General features: G+C 38.0%; 2 protein-coding genes and 1 long non-coding RNA gene across 4 annotated transcripts; 1 reads left to right on the forward strand and 2 right to left on the reverse strand.

Moving 5' to 3' along the window:
* Positions 1-185: 185 nt before the first annotated feature.
* Positions 186-3148, forward strand: LOC147751936 (uncharacterized). The gene is made up of 2 exons (XR_015315475.1): positions 186-270; positions 2095-3148. It is a non-coding gene; the product is annotated as an uncharacterized LOC147751936 (long non-coding RNA).
* Positions 2834-10099, reverse strand: REPTOR-BP (REPTOR-binding partner). Of its 2 annotated transcripts, none has more exons than XM_022852805.2 (4): positions 9385-10099; positions 7238-7534; positions 4817-4948; positions 2834-3934 (listed from the first exon to the last, which is right to left on the reverse strand). In XM_022852805.2, exons 1-4 carry the CDS (start codon positions 9442-9444, stop codon positions 3761-3763), a joined length of 663 nt encoding a protein of 220 aa, XP_022708540.1. In that variant the 5' UTR covers positions 9445-10099; the 3' UTR covers positions 2834-3760. The 2 variants fall into 2 exon arrangements, with proteins under 2 accessions (XP_022708540.1, XP_022708541.1); XM_022852806.2 differs by having other exon boundaries at positions 7379-7534; positions 9385-10086.
* Positions 10100-11255: 1156 nt separating this feature from the next.
* Positions 11256-15178, reverse strand: LOC111271810 (7-methylguanosine phosphate-specific 5'-nucleotidase A). Its single transcript, XM_022852804.2, has 6 exons — positions 15049-15178; positions 13591-13708; positions 13346-13464; positions 12993-13105; positions 12332-12683; positions 11256-11880 (listed from the first exon to the last, which is right to left on the reverse strand). Exons 1-6 carry the CDS (start codon positions 15055-15057, stop codon positions 11587-11589), a joined length of 1005 nt encoding a protein of 334 aa, XP_022708539.1. The 5' UTR covers positions 15058-15178; the 3' UTR covers positions 11256-11586.
* Between the last annotated feature and the right edge of the window lie 117 nt (positions 15179-15295).

A 15295-nucleotide genomic window follows, 5' to 3' on the forward strand; every position in this document is an offset into this window, starting at 1 on the left:
AAAAAAATATATATATATTTTTTAAATTATCTAGAGACACTCTTCACCACAACAGCACTTTAGCCTTCGGTCAAGTTCCAATTTAATTTTCCTTTTTTAACCGGGTCCAGTTTTTATATGTTTTTCGTCCCTTGCGCACGCTTTAGAACGTCATAGGATTTTCCTGGACATTCTATTCGAATTGGCGACGCCGCCTTGACAACAGATCCTATTATCATAAAGCTCCATTGTTCTATCGAAAATAACAGCTTCGCTGGAACTGTAAAATATGTGAGTGTATTCTACTTTTTACGCAAAAGAAACTGCTAGGGCATTATTTAACAAACATCTACCGGATTAATGGAAATAATTCTGGTTAAAGGTTAAAAACCGAACGAGCATTGTAGACAGTCTTTTGCGAATGAAGATTGACAAAATGAGAGCCCTCCAGTCCATATACGTGCTGAACCTGGCAAAGCGGTATGCCGTCAGAGTAGACATCCCAAAAATCAACTTCCTCAGAATTCACTGTGCGAGTATTTCCCACGATGTTGCTAAGAGTTGATAATCTATTAAAAGCCTTAGCTCAGAGGTAAACATGAATGTAGTAGTTCGTGCTCTCTTTCGATTACTGTAATAATAATAATGTCTGTATTCATTTTCGTAGCTTGATCTCATATCCCAACCTCATCACACACATTTACATATAATTTGTTTATTCACCCAAATGTTATATATATGTGTTGCTGGTGCTATTGCGCACAAATATAAGCTGTATAACAATACAGTAACGTTATATATATATATATATATATATATATAAATAAAACGTGCCCCACTATTAATTGCTTGGCAGCCAACGATGACTCGAAATTCTACTTAGTTTACTAATGTTGTATTTAAAACATGCATCACCTCAGATTCGTTGTATTGATAAATGAGTGAAATAGGCTTTAATTCCAGGTTTCTTATTATCCATGTCCGGATTGGGGGGCTCATGTCTGCGCTTTCCCGAGACAAAGACACACTAATTGCTAGAGACTGATTAATAGGCGCAGCAGAGTAGCTACGTCGGGACACTACTAATAGCGTTGACATATTTTGGAATGTTCTAATGACCCTGAGATCAAAATAAACCATCATAAGAGGTCCTGGCCCATAGACGTCAACTTTTTCGCTGGTCTATCTCTGCAACTAGATATTTTATGAACCCTCCTTATACTTTTTCTATTGAAGTATACCTGAACGCTATTGAGCAGTTTCCTGAAGTGTGCGTTATTGTCCGTTAAAGAAATATCCTATTCAATTGATGCGTACTGCTCCAACAGAGCCCGGTGCTTTTACTCCGCTTCATACTGGGCTCTTTTAGCAATCTCCACTTGAGCTTCAGGATTTCTCATGTACGTCCTGCATGTGGTTTGAAAGACATGCTTTTCTATGTATGTCACTAGCGACTTTGCGTTTGTTCAGCTTTTGAAAAGTAGCAGAAGCCCTGCGAATTTGGGCTTTAGTCGGAGATTAATAAACATTGTAATCGATTTGCCCTTTTCTTTTTCTAGTGACACGCCCACGAATTTATGTGAATCTGAAAGCGAGGTTATGGAGCAATTTTAAATGATACGAAAAGCAATACAAGTCAAAGACCACGTCAGATGACAAACAGTCAATTTAAGCCGTCATACAAGTATCAGACTGTAGAGGCAGAGCGCGCCTCTCGGCTTCTCATTGAAGTCAAATGAAATTGCAGAGTACAAAGTTCAAAACACTTGAGGCACACGAGTTTGCCAAGAACAACACTTTATCTTAAATACAGAAGTACAAGGTACAGGAAAAATGTTGATAGTTTTTCTAGCTAGATGGCTTTCAAATCATATACATCTCCGGTTATTTAAGCCGTGTGAAATTTTTTTAAAAAAGATGTTTCTCGCGGTAGTTGACCAGGAAGCTGATGAAATTATTGCTGTGAAAGTCAAGCAAAATCCACACGTAGGTAGCCATAGTGTCGCCAAAGAATTTAACATCCAACCGTAGAAGGCAATCAGGCCACAAAAAAAAGCTCCATCTTGAAATACTATACGAATTCACGCTAAATAATTTACTCGATTTTGTTCCCAGCAACGAAGCTCTACGGAAACGCAACGAAATCGAATCCTTCCTGATTACAAGGGATAGAAAGCGGATCATATTCGACAATTACATACAACTGAAAAAAATGTACTCTCTAATCTGTGGCGAAGCCCAGATTGACTCAAAAAAAGATCATGCTGCGTGTTTAATGGGATTCGAAAGAAGTCGTGCATTACGAGTTGCTGTCGCCTGCCAAAGCAATCGATTTAACTTTCTCTTAACAGTTCACAAGACTACAACAAGTTGTTAGAAATAAAACGACTAGAACTAGTTGACAAATAACGCGTGGCCTTTCATCGTGAGAACGCTAGACGACTTACATCTTTAACCGCTCAACAGAGAAGAATTAAAAGCAAAATTGCAATTCGTTGTTATACCACGGGTCTTCACCATTCGACATTTGTTTCGCTCTTTGAAGAAATTCATAATAATGTTGATGAAAGCATGGCAGAATCACTTGTCATAATTTTTCACCCAGAAACCGCAGAATTTCCACAGTGATCGTATTATGGTGTTACCAGAAAGATAGCAGAAGGTCATCGATAAAAATAGCGCGTATTTGAAAATGTTTTTAAATGTAAAAGCATTTATTTTAACTTTGTCTTTAATAACAACGCAAATTTTAGTTGCGTTTAACAAGGACATCAATTTTTATTTTCCCTATGTACAATCGGTTCACTACCGGAACCTTGGCCTTGTCCTATATATTCAAGAAACAATTTGCCACTCAACTGTCAGAAGCATCAGCGGACCTTAACGTCGTTTATTCGTTATGCTTCGTTTAACAGTATTTCCCTAAACTGTGTAATGTAGATCACATGATCGCATCAACAGAACCGTAGCTTTTGGGCGTATTGTTCGAGGTACCATTTTTATTTTCACTAGCATTTGTTTTAGAGAATCTTCTGCAGCTTAGAAAATGATAAGTAGTGCAGAATGAATACAATACTGTATTTTTATCGGGACATTAGATATACAGCTTAACATAGAATAGATTACCAGCAAACAAAAAGGAATAAAATCAATCTCAAACATTTCTTGAGACCTACGATTCTCTGTGCATTACCACAGATTTGGTCAACGTGGCAACGAGTTGTCCGTTCTGCATCGAAATCTACAAGGGCATCAACATTGGTATTAACTCTTTCGTATGCTCCGTTCTTTGCAAAACCTACTTACCCTTTACCTATAATGCCTGAAACACGCGTACCCAACACCAACAACCGCATAGGACGCGACAAGTCACAACTGTCTTTTCCTTACAATTAATGATCATATAAAATAACAAAAAATAAGGGCCCACAATATAGCCGCGCGCGCATTCCATTTCTTCTTCATTGTCGTTGAACTTGAATATGCGCTGCCTTCAGAGCAAATAAACAAAGGCAAGATCTGCCTGCACCTTAATGCCATTTCAAAATGAAACATCGTGTGTTTTAGATTCGACACGAAAAAAAAAACTACGAAAAATCAACGCTTATCTTATAGACATGTTTGAGAAATGTGTGTTTAAAATAAATTTAGACATTTTTGTCCGCACAAAATGATCGTGAATGTAAAAACTCGTGTTAATGAAGACATAATTTCTGTGTACATGTCGCTTGAACAGGCAGCCGATGCTAGGGCGACGAAAGGAATTAGCAGCTGAATTCAGTTAGGTGTGGCTTGGACCTCCACCCCCACCCAACTGTTGTATGGCCTTTTTTGAGTCACAAGACGGACCCTTTCGAGCGTATTCTCGCCACGCATAATCTAATGGGTCTTTGAGCATCAGCTCAAGGTCGGGTGGCATTTTGCCATTATCGATCTCCTGGAACAACGACACATACTGGAACAAAAGAGAGGTCCCATTTGAAAAAAATGTTCACGTCACTGTTGAAACAAAAAACACTTTTATCAATGCTACTTCTAGCTAAAACAAAAACTCATATTTCAAATTGATACGGTTTTTTCTGATTTACGCGTTTTATAATGATTGTGCGAGGCTTTTTTAGGAATCTGCCTAGGTTTTTCTTGGCACGCGCTGGGAAGACGCAGCAGCGTACAGAAACAAACTATGCTAATCTGTATTAGGTAGGTTAAAAAACTAACAAATTTACTTTGTTGTAGTCGCACAATAACATTTTAAACTGAAAAAACTTCACCTATAAAAACAGGTACAGTGCTAATTAAACGTACTCTATGAAAACACGTCATGAAGTATTAGAATCTTCTTATACTCTGGTTATGTATTATTTACATGGCAGCTAGAAGGTTTTATGTTCTACAAAGGAATACCGACAAAAAAGCTGAATTATCCTGGCTGCATAAAAATTGTCCTAAGAATTTCCCTAGGCTTTTATGCAAGTAACTCAATTACTAGCGTTATAATTCATGTGATTTATAGAGTCATTTAGGTCTAGAATTATGCCTTGTACAATACACCCTTTTGATTGAATATTCTATAAATCGCTTAACTTTTCTGATCTTGTATTTGATGTGGTCATTTAAAGATGTATGTTACAATTATGGATTAGTCTTATACTCGCTAAAAACGAACCGATATCTTATGCTATCATAAAATAAGCATTATCCCTCTATCAAACTGAAAATCCTTTGGAATAAAGGAATAAAATGTGCCCTTCTGAATTACAATACAAGCTATGTAAGCAGCAATGAAATTACAATTTTGAACGAATGCAGTATCTGAATGTTCTATGCTTGAACTAACCCGACTAAACTCTTCTCGAAGTGCAAGGACTGCCTTTTCCCGATGACTAACGAGTTCCTCGAGGTATTGATACCGTAATTTTTTACGGGCCCGGCATTCTCGTGCACTCTGTCGACTTCTTTCAAGACGAACCTGTAGATATACGACCACCCAATCGCAGAAAAGCAACCTTTAGAAACACTAATGTGACACAGTCGCTTAAACACAACATAAAAGGACATCATAAGATATTGCACGCTCAAGTCTATAATAACGAACATTCTATCTATTTCAAAGAGATTCTCAACAAACACCGAGTTTCCTTTCGAAATTCATATGAAAAATGATAAAATCATGAGAACACTATCAAAGGGTAGAAAAAATCGGTCAAAAACTAACGAAATGGAACCGCACGAAAAATACTCTATGCTCGTTATACTCGTCCAAGCAAGCGAGGCGTTGATCAATGTAAACTAAAACATTTAATAGTTTAGGGTTAGCGGCTCTAAAACATCAAAATTTTTATCAAAAATTGGTTTTGTGCTATTTACATAGCAGCTAGAAGGCTGGATTTGTTTCGAAAGGAAGTTGATGAGAAAATTGTGTCCAAACCACACGAGTCGCTATAGTTTTTAACTAGGGATGGTATATACCAACACAAAACCGAAAATCCAACTACTACAAAATCCATCAACTACGACCGCGTAATTATTTTTGTAATTAATTTTGCCGAACATACAGCTCATACGAAGACTCTACCCATTTATAAATTTATTATGACTGATAAGGTATTAACAAATTTGAATAGATATATCTAGTCAATCTGATCGTAAATTTCTTTTGTTTATACATATTTGTATAACTTTGGGTAGTCCTCAAGAGCAAAATCATCACTGCGAAAAGCACAGCCACATCTACGGGATAAATATGTATATTTTAAAGATGCCCGTTTCTATACTACGGTCATATTAAAAGCTAATTCAGAGTGAGGCTCGCGAAAAAAAACCTGAAGTTCGTTTAACAACAACTAACTAACAAAATTATTTAGTTCAGTATTTGAAATGCACAATCCCAGCTTTACTTGTTACCAGGAATCAAGGTTTTGAATAGAATCTTGGATAGCTGTATAATTTGCATCTTGTTTGTTTTTTACATCAACCATACCAAATATAGTGCCTTGCATAAATAAGACCAACATGGTTTCACTCATCTGCGCATTGAGTGCATGAAGCATGAAACCAAGCAGAAAGCAGTCGATACTATACGACATTAAACGTTTCTCCTATTGCCATATATGCATCTGTGTACGCTAAGTATCCCTTTTATTCGAACATTACTATCATACTTCGACAAATTCCACTTGTATTGAATTTGATATGGACTTGTGAAAGCTTCTAAGAGTTGAAGCAATGACATTTAAACAGTAAGACTGAATACAGCGAGGGCTTCCTGAGAGCAGGCGGCTGGACAAGACGAGCTGAGTGAATCACGAGGACCTGGCTTGACTTGACGGCCACGAGAACCGCTTGATGGAAAAACCGCACACAAAGAATCTTCTAATTAGACAAGAATATACGTTGTCGGTTGTACTTTTGCTTAATTACGAAATCGAAATCTATTCCGTATTCTTTCGATGCGATGGAGCTCAACACGTCAACTGCGTCCTTTTTGATATATGCCAGGTTTATATACATGAAGTATGTATGCGGAGACAGGTTTTTTCCAAAAATACTTCAGTAGAATTAGAGGCGACCTCTACTTCCGTCAGCATCGATAGCATGGAGAGGAACGAACTCAACATGAACTAGCTAACGTTATATACGATTTCCTATCGTCATAAGCCAGTAACCAAAGACGTTTAGGTAGTCCCGAGCACACGTGCGGTGATTAAATTGTTTCCATCAAAGCAGTAGGAATGAAAAGCAACAAAGCAAAGCACGAATGAGACGCTTCAGCGGGTACTCTAAACGTCCGCTGATACTTTTCCTCATTCAAACTGCTCAGCCGTAAGTGCCTTGAAAGAATAGTAAAAAAAAAATCTTTGACACTAATTGTAGGCTAAGAGGTTGAATCAATGATGTCTCCGGGGTTTTCTGTCGCGAATATCATCATCACCATCAACAAAATAAATAGCAGGCAGTATCGATTTTTCCCCTTTTAATTTGCCATTGAGTAACGGGATTATTCAGCAAGCAGTTTAGTCCCTTACGAGATGCTTCTGTCGCCACTGTTATCTCAATATTATTCACGATATGATTGTTCCAATAGACGTGGGTTGAATTGAGTTTCATCGTTTCATCGATTGGGTTTTTATTCCTCTTCAATCAAGTTTCATCAGTCAGAGAGTAAATTTCAAGTTGTTCGTTCTTCGACTGTTGATACACGACGTTCAACTCTCGAGATCTTGATCCATGACTGGGGGCTACCATGGACTCCACTTACGTAGGGAGCTGGCGCGATGCCTGCCTGCTGTTGGGGTGATTCTGTGCTTGCTGTGCTGTCCGGAGAACCCAGTGAACTGGCCATGTCTGGATTGGCCATGTGGGTCAGTGTGGTGTCTTCTAAACGGCCCCCGAGGCGTACCTTCATTTCGGCACCCTTGCCGGGCGCTGAGCAGTGCATCCATGATGCTGGCAGGGACGTCGATAGCGGTACAACCGATCCAGCGCTCCCTTTTCGAGTGTTACGCCGTGTACGCTTCTGAGCACCAGGACTGAAGTCCAGATCACGTTCATCATCCTGAAAGTGAGAAGGACAATGCAGAAAAGCGAAAGGCATAGAAAAACACGAATAATACGATTGGTAAAAAATAAGTTAAAAATTGTTGCACGTTTCGTTACTTAATAAAACTACAGTACCATCTTTTTTTAACAATGACACAACCAAACATTCGGGTAGTACCGAAATCAAATAGCCTTAACCATTACGCCTATTTGATATTAATAATGAAATGCTGCAGCTTTGCTTGCCACACTCTCATAAGGTGTAAACCGGACATCCACATCCGCATTGTAAAAACAAAAAAAGTTTTTCCGAACATGGGGTTCTTAGGACTGAGTTTTTCTGCAAGGCGAAACTTACTAATTAAAATTGATCGAAATCTTGCAGTTTCCGAGACTACCTGGACAAACGTAAATATGTCTATACATCCAAGGTGTCTGAAAAAACGTGTACACTTTTATTCATTTCGATCGTCCTTTGTTGACGGTACTGTAACTAATGCCATTTACTTATGTTTATTGCAAAAATTTCTTTTATCACGCATTCTTCAGGAAACTATTATTAAAAACTGCAAATCTTATTTCCAACAACGCGATAGCTTATACATTTTTCTTGAAAATTCTCTTCTGAACCCATGGTTTTGACGTAAATATTTCATAGGCTGCCCTGCTTGTGTCTTAGACCTGATGCCAATGGACCTTTTTTGTAGATATAACAAACTCTGCACCATAAAACCGGGGACACTGAGAGATTTAAAAGCTGGAGTTTAGCAAGAATGCGTCACCACATCAAATTAAATTTTTGTTGAAGATTATAAACGAATAGCCCGCCGTTATCAGCAGCATATTGACCAAAACGATAAGGCCTTCGCAGTACGAGGAAAAGTTATACATTTAATAAATATTACTTCGTAATATAATTTAAATATCGTAATCTAAATATGAATGATATGAAGAGAAAACTGAATGTATTATTATTCAAGCTATGTTTAAATTTTTATGGACTATCTAGACGAAAGATTTCCTGAAATTTCGTTGCAAGTGTCAAGAAAAGTCGCGCTTTTTGGTATCTAATATATATATTTATATATATATTATATATTATATATCCTGAATATAATGTACCCATATTGTCTGACGCTTTCTTTCATAAAGGTGACAGAATCTTAACTGCCATTAACGGAAGCTCTGCAACTGGGGTTTTGGTTGCGCTTACCAATAATTACTATTGCCGCATTGCGTCAAAATTTTACTTTCTTTAGTTTTTATATGATACACGCCGCAATAGAAAAAGGAAAAAGAAAAATGAGGGCAAACGTTTTTTTCCGTGCCGTTTGAAAGGGTAGTCTTCATAGCACACAGATAAAGAAACTAAGAAGTAAAGACCACCTATAATAGCGCGTGTGCATTCTTCGCACCGAAAGTCTATACCATTCCGCACGCTGAACGGTACAGCATGTTATGATGACATTTGGACATACTAGCATGCTCACCTTATGTGACTTATGTAGAAATGTATTATTTGGGCTCCTTTTGCTGTGAGTTCAATTTTCATGGTTGACTCAAAGCTAGTTATCACTAGCTGAACTAGGTACACCCGCATAAAGTGCGATTGTGAGCCAATTCTGCTACTGTCAGCTCGGGTGAACGCTATGTATGACAACCTACAAATGCATTAGTGGTGATCTAGAATTGGTGTTCGTTCTTTAACCCTCGTGACATTCACGACCCACGCCCAAAAGCTAATATTGCATCCACCAGTAACTGCCATCGATGAATAAGCTGCTCAGAATAAGAACTCCCAGACCCCGCCAACAAGATCAGCCTCAACGCTAATTGTTTTGATCGGGCCTTGTCAAGAAGTCTAACCTGCATGGCATAGTCATCGAGCGTGACAAACAAATCTTCTTTCGATTGGATCTCCATCATGTCGCCTCACAAAGACGCAAAAGTCTTCGCGCTGATTCAATCACACTTGTCTTTCTACCCGCACTAAGCTTACACAGATGGAACAACCGCAAGCTTGTTGACGACACAATATCGACTAGTAGCAAATCATTTCATCGTATGATGCCCTCAGCATTCTTACGATTGCACAACACAAATCGAGAAACTCCGATGCACCACTGTTGCGTATTTTCTGTGGAAAACGCTCCTGCTTTATTTTTATTCTGCCTGATGCCCTATCATGTCCGCAAAACAATCGTGCAAACAACTGCGCAGTAGACGACGAGACCTGCTGTTGTTTACCCCAGGCAGCAGCCACACCACGTAAATGTTCACAGCTGTTGTGATCGCCTGTGCTCACTTATTGGGTTTATTCGGGCCCAGTAAGCCAAAGCTCTTTCTCATTCTGTTGTTTCATGATGATGTACATGGTTCGTCTGACTATCATGGCTTCGTAATCGCGTGTAACACGGCTCTCTCCCTAAAGCTACCTACCCCGCACTTTTAGGAACGCTGCGGAAGCGCCTTTTTAAGTTTTCAAATTATTTGAGAAAATAGCGCCATTTTTTTTTTCAATGGCAAGTGGTGTTTGGCGAAAAATTGAGTAGACTGGTAAATTGTGCGGATTATTTCTTTGTAGTGGATCATAAATGATTAATAAACGTAAAAATGATATCAATGATTCCAAAACAATACAGCTTCCTAACTCTATAATTTTATATATAGGCTAAGTTACTATGAAGTAAGATTAGTGGTTTGCTTTGGTCTGATTTATCTTATGAGGTTTCTATTTTAATTTCTTTAGTATTTTTAAAACTGTCTCGAACAAGTCAAATTCAAGGGATTCATGTCAAGTATTCGTTTTAAAGGACTATATCGTTAACATTTAATGTTCATTCAATAGGCAAATGCAAGTCGGTATGCTAGTTTGTATAATAACTGACCACGAATGATGAACACTGATATCAGTTCTTGCTTGATCAAGCAGAGCAGTAAATTCAAATTGATACTCTGGTATAGATGGCACTAGCCGTCATATAATTCCAACTCCTCCCCTGTGGCAAGAAGTTCTAGCAAGAATATCAACGATCGGTTCCGCCAAAAGAACTACGACAATACCAAGAAGACGTGACAGTATCGAGGCTGTTACCTGATCAAAATGAGGGACTGAAAGTAAAGGATTGAAAAGTAAAAAAGTTACGTCCCGTTCGCCCTGAATTCTATCTCAAAATAGAGAACGTCAAGATATTTTAACGTAGGTAAACTGAACTGGCCGAGAGATATGAATAAAAACTGATTATTGTCAACTTGACACTAAACACTTTACAGTTTTTTTTTATTTTGTAATGCAACATACCGTACGACAGTAATTATAAGAAAAAAAAACTGAATAGCTAAGTTAGAGACTTATCACGTCTCGTATTCAGACGTATGCAAAAAACAAAAGAAAATTAATACTAAATAAAACAGGCTTGAGCAATAGTTATATCTATGATGTTAGCGCCAGCATTTTATGCTCGAGAGACGCCATGACTCTAAAACAATACATGCATACCTTCGACTTTTTACAACAATTAGCAGCTGAACTAAACCTTAACGGGATACTTTTCTTTTCTATTTATGAAATGATCGATATATCTTGATCAATTCAGTCAATGCAGACAAGATATACAAAGCAAGGTGATTACTCTAGATTAATAAACTCATAACCATCTTATGACGACCGTTTTGGCTGATCTCCGACCCCAACCTAAAAAAGATCCTCAATTAACAAATTATTAACGAGCCGGATGTATGACTTCGCGTAAATGAACCGGAAACCAGTCTATCGTGGACTTTATTTTGATAATCAACGTCTAGTTCCATTTCGAGGTAGGAGTTATTACAGAGGTCAATTATAACACTTGTATTACTTTTAAAATACAAAAACCTTTGTTTGGCCTCTTTATCTTCAGTCATATTTACAATGTTAATTTGCACACCGTAAGATAATCTAAAATACTGCATAATCAATAATTTTTGCATCGGACAATGACTTCAAAAAATAGATTCTTCAAGATATTTTCAAACCTTAAATCAAATGCATGCACTCCAGATAACGCTCAAAGTTCAGAAGATCGCTGTTTATACGGCAGTAATGGCCTTGAAGATCTCAAAGGGTACGTTCATCGTCTGATCGTCAAGAAGAACTATGTCAAAATGCTCTAGGAAACTGGATAATCGATCCTCGATTTTGCTGTTCAAAAAACCAATTCTTAGCACTGTGCTATAACTGCTGGAACCCCCGTGAATATCGTTGAATTGAACTTCGTTGGGGCATCCATTTGACGGCCCCTGAACAATGAATGGTGCTCGGTCGATCATATGAGCGTCGCCCAGGTTGTCTCCAAGCAAAATGACGTTTCTCCGTAATTGTACCTGCATTTGAATCATTTACAGACATTTTCACTGTATATATTAGTGGTCATGAGCATGCATAGTAACCGAACTATACATGCAGGCCTTACGGACTGCTCTGAAATGTAGGACAATACGAATTAAAACTACTTTATTAATGAAAATTACCTGCTCCTACTCTAAAGCCATTTCACTTGAGATAACCGAATAACTGGCCCAGGAACATGTTATTTGCATCGAGTTTACTCAATGCAGTTCTCTCGATACAGCAGCGATTTTGTCTATTTCAAATAAGATTGATCAGAACGGATTTGGTCCTCTTACTAGTCTTCGAAATGCTTGACATCGAAAAATTTCTTTTAAACCAAAAAACTTCAGACGTGTCTTTATAGCAATACGTTTAGTAATCCATGTATATTTTCGCACGATCGTCACCCACTGAAACTGGAAACAAGTAAATTTAATACTTTACCTCCTTCCTAGAAAAATACTCCTTTGCAATAGGGTGTTCCGCGTTTTTGTTGTACGTATGTACTAATTGCTCCGGCGCTTGTGCTTTCGTTCCGTTCGCCGTGTCGGTGAACTTGAAATAGTTGGAAATAACTTTCACATTTGATAACAGAACTTGATTATGTGTCAGTGTATACGAGACAATCTCGCCTATGCCGGCGCTAAACACCAGACACGGTATATCGTTTGCCTCTAATAGTTTCAGCATATCAGGCGTTCGACACCGCAGCAAGATCTCACCCCGTCGAGCAATATCCCGCAAGTGTTCATCCTGGATTCCTGCCTTCACGAGGGTGGCATAGCTGTCGGTCCACCTATAAAGAAAATGCACCATGAGTAAGAGTTCGTTGCAAGGAGTCCTAGAGTTAACTTTATTTATGCCGTATAAAATGAACTATAATGAATGGTACAAGTTAGTTAAGGGAGATAAGCGAGATGCATTTAATAGAATGACAATAGCCAACCAATGGGTGTCACTTTTATTCTTGCGGGATAGCTGTCTGAGAAACATTTTTTCCATCCATTCAAAGTGTTGTTTTACCTAAATTCATCATCGAAGTAACTCCATATTTCAAAGAGTATATGGTTTGACGCTATGTCAACAACTGTCAGCGAATATTTACCATTTGACCATGTGCGGAAACTTCTCCTCGCGAGTCAGACTCGGATCCACCTCGATCGCGACATATTTTTCGTTCATTAGGCGGTAAGCCTCAAGTGCTTCCGCTGACAAGATCTTTCATGAAGGGTTATGAAGAGACAAAGCAAACATAGAAGGGTGTGAGATGTTATTTGTTTCTTCAAATGAACAAAAATATTATAAAAAATACATTACATTTTCGTTTATGATTCCGCTCAGAATATCGATATTTTTTGTATTTAGTTCTACTGGTTACCTTTGCGGTGTATGTCGAAACGCACACGAATGCTGTACAACTTCCAAGCTGCAACTGAACAGTTACATAATAAGCCTTACCGAAATTACCCGAGGATCATTTTCGACGACACAAAACGAACTTTTGATTGTCCGGCCTTCAAAGTGTGATCGTGACAAAGTACCGTCAAAGTCGCTGACCACTTGAAGAAGCGATGGGCCTAACCATGCCGAAAACGTCGCATAAGTGAGTAATAAATTTAGATGCATGAACAAAATTGTACAGAAACTTTGTCATGTCCAAATAATCCAATGCCAAAAAGAGATGCATACCTACATATACTGACCGTCAGAAATTAATTTTTGAATTTTCTTTTTAACCAAGTCGGCACGTTTTGTTTGAACCTTCGGGTTTGAGGTCCAAGAATCCATTGTTGCACGATGCCCAGAATCGTTTAGAAGACCCTGCAGTACAAAGTTAAATCGGAAAAACGATTTATCAATATTGAATGGCCAGTCAAGGGCACGATAAAGTCCTTTGTCGATTAATTTATGCAACTAAGTAGCATTAGTTCGTAGTCTAGTCGGTCATTTAGTTTTTGTAGTTTGCTGGGCCTTACTGCCCAAAACACACAAGCTAACTAAGCAATAATTTGTTAATAATCGAGTTGAATACTCCAAAAATACACCAGTCACAAAGAAAAAGACTGCTAAAGTAATTCGATATAAATCACTGTCATGATTAAGGATGGAGATTTTTTATTACTGGGATATAAAGAAGGTTCATGCGAGATTCTTACGGAAGTTTTCTAAATAGGTTGTCTATATATAATAAGATACTTCCATGATAATTTTTATGATACTCTGCGTACGAATTCGCTCGACAAAGGAATACTTGGGACTAACTGGGTTATCTACAGAGAACTATAGCGAAGTTTCCTTATAAACTTTGTAAACTACTGTGGAGGAATAACAACAGATCCAGCCAAATATTATTTCTGTGCTACCGTCTTTCGATTCGCCTTTTACACAAGTTGAATTCTATCATTAGTGTTAGTCATATCATGTATCGTGTCATATTTACGTGGTGAAGGTGTTGAAAAATTTTGATTATTAAATGTACTTGTATTTCGATGGATCAGGGATTTATATGCGGTAGCATATATGTAGAGATGCGTTGTACCGCCGCAACTCTAGGAACTGACTTTTTTTTATACATTACAAAGATATAGCTTACGCTTTTTATGGCTCTTTATGGCTTTTATGGCTAACTTCAACTCGCACCTTAATGTTTTTCAAGATATTATTCGGTATTTTATTATCCATAATGTGTGTGTATTCCAAAATATTTTCATTGACTGGTGGAATTACATTAACGTCAATGTGTTAATGACTAAGTTAATCTGGGTTGTTGCGCGCCATTATATGCTAGCAAGTCTCGCGAAGTTATCACTTTTTAAATAAAGTTGTCTCTATCACATGGAGTGCTACACTGAGCTCTGATTTTACTGGGTTCGTTACTGTATTATTAGTGTTGCCGCAGAAATGTTTCTAATGTTTTATTACATTAGCCAATAATCGATATAAACGATCGAAAGACGAACATTCACGTGATTCAGAATTGAAGTATCAAACCGTAATTTCACTTTATGTCAAATCACTAAAACCCAAAAAAATCATAGACACAGCAGATAACGAATGTGTAGCAGGTGTTCTCAGCCAGATAATGCCGCTTGAGGTTCGACTTTCTCAAATCGTATTGTACTTCTCTGTCAGTATCCGTTCATGATATTCAAGACGTTCACCTTTAGCATCCTGGGTCGATATACACTCTTTGAATAGCTGCAGATTTACTATTTATATATTCCCGAAAGGAAAAATGTCTGGAGTTTCACCATGACACTCTGCGCTATTAGTATATTTAGCGGGTTATATTTAGCATTCCTGAGCGGGTTCGCAATGTACTGCAGACGAAAAAAGCAGACCGTTCTAACTTGTAAACAGACGTAGGCGAAGCAACGTAAACAAATGTTCGTCTTGGCGGTTCGAAAA

Source organism: Varroa jacobsoni, unplaced genomic scaffold (genome assembly GCF_002532875.2).
Source record: "Varroa jacobsoni isolate VJ856 unplaced genomic scaffold, vjacob_1.0 contig01056, whole genome shotgun sequence".
Taxonomy (NCBI): Eukaryota; Metazoa; Arthropoda; class Arachnida; order Mesostigmata; family Varroidae; genus Varroa; species Varroa jacobsoni.